This window comes from Hevea brasiliensis, chromosome 2, assembly GCF_030052815.1.
Source record: "Hevea brasiliensis isolate MT/VB/25A 57/8 chromosome 2, ASM3005281v1, whole genome shotgun sequence".
NCBI classification, from domain to species: domain Eukaryota; kingdom Viridiplantae; phylum Streptophyta; class Magnoliopsida; order Malpighiales; family Euphorbiaceae; genus Hevea; species Hevea brasiliensis.
The window spans coordinates 5,963,590-5,971,937 of NC_079494.1; the positions used below are offsets into that span (position 1 = coordinate 5,963,590).

Sequence of the window (8,348 nt, forward strand, 5' to 3'; positions counted from 1 at the left end):
TAATAATTACTTTATTATTTTATCTATATTTTTAAAATTATTTAATTATCTTAAAAAATAATTATTTTCTTATTTCAATAATAAAATAACTGATATAATATATTAAATTAATAATTATATATTTAATTTAATAATAAAATAAATAATATAATATAATAAATTTATAATTTTATATTTATTTAAAAATTAAATAAATTATATGATATATATCCTTATTAGTCATCTCACATATCAACAGCAATCGCTAAATAAAATTTTACCAAACACTTAATATAAAACAGCTATCATCAGCTATCAGTTATCGGCTATCAGCTAACAGTAACAGTTATCAGCTAACAACTATCAGTTGTATTCAACAGTTAAACCAAACAGGCCCTTAATCTATCAAATTATTTTATATATATATATATCAATTCAACCAATTATTTATTTTATTTATATTTAAGTTCAACACAATAACTACATCAACAATTGCATAACAAAATAAAAATATTAAACTTAATTTTAGAAAAAACACGTTAGAGTCCCTATCCTTTTTTTTTTATTATTTTCATTATTTTTATATTATTCTTTTATGTGAAATCGATGACTAAAGATTCCATGATTAAATTTGTATATGTTGCATTAGATTAATCACATCTTTATCGATTTTCCTTTTTTTTTTCAGAAGATAATATAAAAATACAATATTAATATTCATTTAGTTAATTTTTATAATATTATTACTAAATAAACAAATTGTAATCAATTCTGTAACATTTCGAATAAATTGTTAGGCTATAATTTTGTCAAATTTAAATGAGGGGCGCACCAAATATTTTAAGTTATAATGTAAAGCATTATTATCTATACATTAAAATAATTATGTTGGACCCACATAATAAGAAATTTTACAATCCTTACATAAGATGTGAATTGACTTGACAGTCATAATAATATTAACAATAATAATATTATTGAATCAATCCATATCAGTCTTTCGAATTTCATAGCGAATATCGTATATAGAGTGTGCGTGTATGTAGATTATAGGATTTTTTTTAACTTAGACCCGATCCATCGTCAACTCAAGATACAAAATTTATGGTGAAATTTATCTATTAAATATATGAGTATCACGTGTTTGTATCTTAGGTCCATTATGAACTAAATCTAAGCAAAAATTTACTATCAATTATATAGAAATAATGACTCTATCTAAATTCAATGCGTTAGTTTAATATTTCTGTTGAACAGATTTTTCAAAAGTGGAATCGATCAACTTTAAACAATACAGGAAAATGGTAGTTTATGAAAAATTAATGTTTTATGAAAAAAGCAAAATGAATTTCTTATTATAATTGCCTGTTACGAATTTTCTTTCATGTTAGAGCAAAATTCATATATTTAACAAGTAAACAGTAAACATTTTCATTATAGCATTTGCTCACAGTTTTGTAGATAATAAACCACACAATCAAGACTTAAAATTTGGAATCATAGAACGTATAAAGTAAAATCCAGAACATATCTTGTAGTCTCTTTGCATCTCCTTACATCAAAATTTATAGAGTTTGGCAGGCAGTCGTGGGGAGAGAAGAACCTCTAATGGGGTTGCTTTTGGTAGAATTACTCCGGGTCCCTCGGTCATATCTACAGGCTGGTCCATGGGAGTCGATAAATCAAACGCATGAAGGAGTCTAGCAATTGTCAGATGGAGGGCGTGTAGTGCGAATGATGTGCCTGGGCATGATCGTCTACCAGAACCAAAAGGAATCAGCACAAAGTGTTGACCTCTGACATCAACACCAACATGGCTTGTGAGAAACCTCTGTGGTTGGAAGGCTGATGGATCTGTCCACAATCTTGGATCCCTATGAATCTTCCATACATTTACCATCAAGCGAGTGCCAGCCGAAACATGATAGCCACCAATGGTGCAATCTTCCAGGGCTTGCCGGGGTCCTGAGAGTGGAGCTACAGGGTATAGGCGGAGGGTCTCTTTTATCACAGCTTGAAGATACACCAGGTTTTTTAGGTCTGATTCATCTACTTGACGTTCAACACCTACATGAAGATCTAATTCTTCTTGTGCCTTTTTCAATGCAAATCGATTATTCAGCAGCAACGAGATGGCCCATGTCAACATGGTTGATGTGGTGTCGCTACCAGCAGCGATAACCGTCTGCAGGAAATTAGTTAACTTGTTAATTTCAGAATAATGTTGTTATCTAATTAAAGTAGAGCACTTCTGTGATCATATCTTATTGACATACCAGACAGGTAGCCTTGATACTAGTCTTCTCGTCATAAGGAAAACCAGAGAGTCGCCCTTCCTCCTCAAGCGACAACATCAGGTCAAAGAAGTCTTGTTCACCCTCTTCCTGGAGCTCTCCGGAAGCTCTCTTTTGGCGATGCTCGTCCATCCAAGCTTCTAGTATGGCATCCAAATCCTTACCTATCTTCTTCATTTTCCTCTCATGCCCCTGTAAATCCAACCACCATAAAGATGGAACGGCATCTGAAACCACAAACATGCCCATCAAGTGAAAGAACTCAGAGATCGTCTTTTGGAACCTTCTAGCCTCAACATCATCAGAGCCACCGGCAAAACATTTTCCAGCCACCATTTTTACTAGCACGTTAAGTGTTAAATCCTCGAACCAGTGATTAAGTTCAACAAGCACCGGGTGGCAGCTATTTTTGACCCAGAGATCATAAAGCTTCCTTATCCCCACATCGACTTCTGAAGACTGGACATTCTTGACCATCTCAAGTCGGCGGTTTGAAAGAAGTTCTGACATTACTATCTTTCGCATCTCACGCCAGTGGGGGGAATAGGGTGCAAACCCAAACACTGCATCGTTATAACACATGTGCTTTGTGGCTGCTGTGCTGGGACGAGAAGCAAGCGCTCTATCATTAGAGGTGAAGCATTCCTCTGCCACTTCGCTACTAGAAACCACAAAAGCGCGGCGGCTTCCAAGGCGGAGACTGAAGGCTGGACCATACTTATCTGCCATCATTCCAAGCGTTTGGTGAAGCAGCTGACTAGAACCACCTAGTAGATGAAGATGGCCGACGATTGGCCATGCACCTGCTGGTTCAGGTGCTTGTCCAAAATTGGTCCTTGCGGTTATTCTTGTCCGGCTAAACAACGCAAAGTAGAGAAAGATTAAGGAAATAAACCCAATAAGTGCAAGTAATTGCAGATTTAAATCCATTATTCGATTGTAAGATGAACATAGATGGGTATGAGATTTCGGTAGATCAACAAGTAAACACCAGCACGAGTAAGTACAGGGAAGACCAAATCTGGTTCTGTTCTCAATCTTGCGGGCACATGTGGGGTACAGCTTACCTATTAGCGGGCCATTAGCCGAGAGAAAGTCAGTGATGAAAATGAAATCATATTTCATGAAAGTGAATGGAAATTTAGGAAAAGCAACGGAGCTACTCTTTTTATATAATCAATTTCATATTTTAATGTGAAAAAAAAAAAAATCATTTAGAAGGATACGTGTTTTTATTGCTTTTTCTTTTAGCTCTTGCAACCAACAACAGAAAAGCCCAAGCCTTGAAAGTAATCTCCCTTTATCATCTTACAAAGCAAATAGGCTCATTAAACAAAGGTCCAAAGGAAGTCCAATTACTGATTTATGTGATTTCTATCCTAAGATTGGATCTGGGAGAAAGAAAAGGGACTCTAAACTGATAGTGATATCCTTCGTAGAAATGAGGCCCTTCTATAAAATTATGTGGAGGAACAATGTGTCTCTCCATTCAAAGAAGCAGGTAAGTCTATTCGTTTTGGTAAAGAATTGGGAGTTGAGTTTGAAGGGGAGGAAGGGCTTATGATTGATTATCTTGCCGACCAAATTTCAAAGGAAATCAATCTTCGTGAGGCTACTGGTGTGGGTGCGTAGCTGTATTTAGATAGCGCTCTAGCAGTTCATACTTTCGTGCTTGTTCTGAGTCTCCTGAAACGTTTTCACATGATTCCGACTAATGGCTGTAAAGATTGGAAATCAGTTTCAAGTCCAAAGAATATCAGCATATGACCCAGACCAATCGAAGGACTGACAAAAGGTTAATTTCATTTCTATGCGCTGAACTTTAAAATAATTTTACACAATATCAAATAATATTGACAAATGTTTACTCTAATTTTTTTGCTAAGTGGCACCTCTACCCATTTGCTTTGTCTCCCTCTTACTGCTTCGGTTTCAATGGTTTTTCATCTCCCCTATAGCTACGATATCACCAAGACACGGCGGAGCTAGAAGGTTCAGATTGGAGGCGCCAAAGGAAACCGTGGCAAAAGAAAATTTTGAATATTTAAAGAGTTAATTGAAAATTTTTTTATTTTAAAAGCCACAGGTAGCTATAATACTTTAAAAACATATAAAAATTTTAAGAATAAATTAAAAATTAAATTTAAAAGGATTATAAGTAAATAATATTAATAATAATAATAATTTTAAAAAATTTCAATGTTTATAACAATATTTTCATAATTTAAGAGCGTTAAATATATACTTTTATGAAAAATAATAAAAAAATATAAGAGTATATATAGAAGTTTTTCAAAGTTTGGGGACTAAAGATATATTTCTAATAAATTTATAAAAAATATAAAGACTTAAATAAAAAATTTATAAAGTTTGGCGAGGCCATGGCCTTCGGAAAGTCTTAGAATAAGCAGAGGAATTGCCAAAATCTCCAGACGTAGGTCCCTCCAACCATCAAGATAATTCTGTTCCATTCAAAGAGTATATCTTAGAGATGCTTACAGTAAAATGTGGCATTTCTCAAGTGTATGAAGAAAGATTTGAACCCCGAGAAATGCCTTCATAAAGGCTAGAAAGTCACCCTTGAAAGTCACCCTTCAGCCATTTGGGCGGCTGGATAATTTGACCAAATTGAACTTGAACAGAATCCTCTTGCCATCCCACCATCAGAAGTAGTGAAGGAAGGGACTGAAGCTGTCAAGATTTTCATGGCTAAGAGGTGGCTTGACATGCTGGTGGAGGAAGAAAGGAAAAGCATGCTTGAAGTGCAAGAACAAGCAAGTCTGCGTGGTTGGCACGAAGCACATCCTGGCGTTGCAGGTGTTTCTGAAAATGTTACAGGATATTTAAGTCGAAGATCTCCCAAGTACGCAACTATAACTAAATTGCCCTTTGATATTTTGGCCGTCCTTTCCTTTCATGGCATGTACACATCAGAAGAGATTGCTGATATGGTTTCTTATGCTTTTATTGCATTTATTTTCATTCTTTTTGGCTGCATTAATATTAGCTTATAACACCCTAAAATTTTAAATTTTATTATTTTATGAGTATTATTGATATTTTAATTTTATTTAAATTTTAAGAAATTATTTGAGATTTTACGGATTTTAAAAATCGGATTCGATTTTCCGAAAATATAAACTTTGATGATTTTTAAAAATTTATTTAAAAACCATGTAGCAAAACTAAAAATATATTTGGAGTCTAAAAATTTTTTTGAGTTTTCTAAAATTTTTTCGGAATTTTTGGATCTCGTTTTCGATCCCAAGACAGAGTAAAAATTCAAAATTTTGTATCCTAAATCGAACCGGCCGAATCGAACCGGACCGGATCGGACCGATCGAATCGGACCGGTCTTCTTCTTTTTCTTCCTCCTCCCCACTCGCGTCCCGACCTCCCTCCCCTTCTCTCCCATTTTCTCTCTCCTCCCTCCTCCCCTTGCTGTGCCGCCACCTCCCCTGCCACCCCAGCTCGCCGACGCCCATCCCTAGCCGTCCCAGCCCACCGACCGCAGCCTGGAAAGTTGGAAAACGGCGCCCGAAGTGAGGCGACACACAAGCGCTCCGCTTCGTCTTCCCAGCCGAAATCCGGCCAATTCGGCCACCAATCGGATTGGGTCTTGTGTCTAAACTCATCTACTCGTCGAGAGCTTTCCATAGATACCAAGAACACCGAAATCCATCGAGCGGTTTGTCCAATTTTTGCTCGGGAAGTTTTAGCCCATTTTGACTTTTGGGCTAAATTTCTCGCAAACCGTGAACCCCACGAGAAAACCGAGAGTACCAGAGCGCTCCACTCGTCGAGAGCTTCGCGGTGATATAAATTTCAAATTTTTTCGACACTGTTTTTCGGTAGGTCCCACGAAACTTCGAAGTGTTTTTCCGAGCATTAATTGAGCTTAGAAAATTCTTTAAAAATTTTATACTAACCCCCGTGTTGTGGGCTTCGTGTAGGTATCCTCAATTCGCGGAAATTCGACAGTTGTCCGGGTCTGTGAATTTTCGATCAGACAGATCGGCTACCGGAAAAAGTCTCCGAATTGAACCGAGGTTTTGGCTACCCCTGTAACACCCTAGGCAAATCCCACATCGGCAAAACACGGGAGAGATGTTGGGTTTATGAGTTGGTGGTTCGTAACCCCTATTGACGAATTTTAAAACCGTGAGGGGCTTGGGCCCAGAGCGGACAATATCACTAGTAGGCCGGACCATTATATTTGTGGTATCAGAGCTGCTCCACGTGCAACCTTGAGCGATGGTAGGGCAAACCTCAGCGAGGATGCTGAGTCCCATAAGGGGGGTAGATTGTAACACCCTAGGCAAAACCCACATCGGCAAAACACGGGAGAGATGCTGGGTTTATGAGTTGGTAGTTCGTAACCCCTAGTAACGCGTTTTAAAACCGTGAGAGCTTCGGTCCAGAGCGGACAATATCACTAGTGGGCCGGGCCGTTACAACCCCACCATTGTCAGACATCCCGAGAGCGTCCCCGAAGTCGGAATCGGCAAAGGTAAACCCGAACTTTGCTTTTTCGTAATTTTCTAGTGCTTAAATAGGATTAAAAATCCATAAAATATTCTTGGTAGCTCAGAAAATTATGATTCTTTTTGCAATAGCCTAGTAATATTGCTAAGGACCGCGGGGCAAAGTTTTAGAATTTTTAGAGCTTGTTTGGGCAGTTTTTGCAGAAATGATCAATTATAAGGACTAAATTGAAATTTTGCATATTGTGATGGATGACTGATTTGATGGGCCCAGGAGGGGCTGTGTGATGTGATTGAGTTGTGGATATATGGATTGTGAATATAGAAGTGTGTTTTGAGCCCTTTTACAGGTTGGGTAGGTCCTAGGTATAGGGGAGACTCTGCCGGATTTTTGGCACGACTTAGGACGTATTTGGTATTTTATTGATTTGTATTGAGTCAATTATATTAAATAATTGTAATATAATTGTCAGGTGAGCCGGGACAGCCTTCTTCCTCCGCCCAGCCGCCACAGTGACCGTTGTCAAGTCTGTGAGTAAAATATTAATTTTAATTGTAATTTCGATATTATTATATGTTTAACCATGCCCATGCATCACTTATATGTATGTATCTATGTAGTTAAACTATAGGCACGTTTTATGTTGCATTCATAACTGTTAAAGTGCCATGGATGTTATTGTGGTAATTTGGAGCAGTGTGTGTGCGTTGGCGTGCGTGTGATGTGGTGTGTACTATGGATAGGACGGGTAGTCACGGCTTGAGATCTTCGCTGGGACCCGATCCTTCGGGGGTAGTTACGGCTTGAGTTCTTCGCTGGGACCCTAATTTGGTTTATTAAGCGAAAGTCCGACTTGAGTTCTTCGCTGACACCAGGTTGGATTTAAGAGAGCTGTATAGGGGATCAGCTCCCATATATTATGATTGATATTACTGGGTGTGTGAGTGCTCCAAATTACCTTTTTGCTGTTATGATGTGAATTTGTTGCTGATGTTGCATTTCACTCTACAGGATGCATTAGTTTTAGATAGTTATAGAGATTATGGTTAAAATTGATATTTTACTCTCTGAGTCGAACGCTCACTCCTGTTCAATATTTTTCTAGGCCACAGGAGGGTATTTTTGAGGTTAACCTGCTTTCTCCCTCGCAGGTCGATTATTAATGTTTGTATAATTTGTTAAATCTTAGAATTTCCGCATGTGTTAGAAATGTTTATTTGATTTGGGTCTGTAATATAAATTCTTATTTTGGACCTGTAAACTTATTATTTTATGCATGTTGATGGACTGGATGAGGGAGCAGAGCTCCCATTTATTTTATGTTGTTATGATTATGTGGAGGGTGAGCTGAGCTTTCCAAATTTATATATATTGTGTTTACAGGTCGGGTGAGTCAAAAACTCCCCGTTGAAAGGTCCATTTTATGGCCGGACTCTGTCCGGTTGGTTACTTGAAATTGGGCCCAAATGAGCCTTAGAGTTGGGTTAATGAATAGTTAGGCTTACTACGGACCTCAGGGGCTTTAGGCTGGCCCAGGTCCTAGTGCCGGTCCGGCCCATAGGTTGGGTCGTGACAAATGTGGTATCAGAG

General features: G+C 37.6%; 1 protein-coding gene across 1 annotated transcript; it reads right to left on the minus strand.

Annotated features, from left to right (window-relative positions):
• Positions 1-1,469: 1,469 nt before the first annotated feature.
• Positions 1,470-3,488, minus strand: LOC110661464 (xanthotoxin 5-hydroxylase CYP82C4). Its single transcript, XM_021820097.2, has 2 exons — positions 2,256-3,488; positions 1,470-2,164 (listed from the first exon to the last, which is right to left on the minus strand). Exons 1-2 carry the CDS (start codon positions 3,396-3,398, stop codon positions 1,538-1,540), a joined length of 1,770 nt encoding a protein of 589 aa, XP_021675789.2. The 5' UTR covers positions 3,399-3,488; the 3' UTR covers positions 1,470-1,537.
• Positions 3,489-8,348: the final 4,860 nt, after the last annotated feature.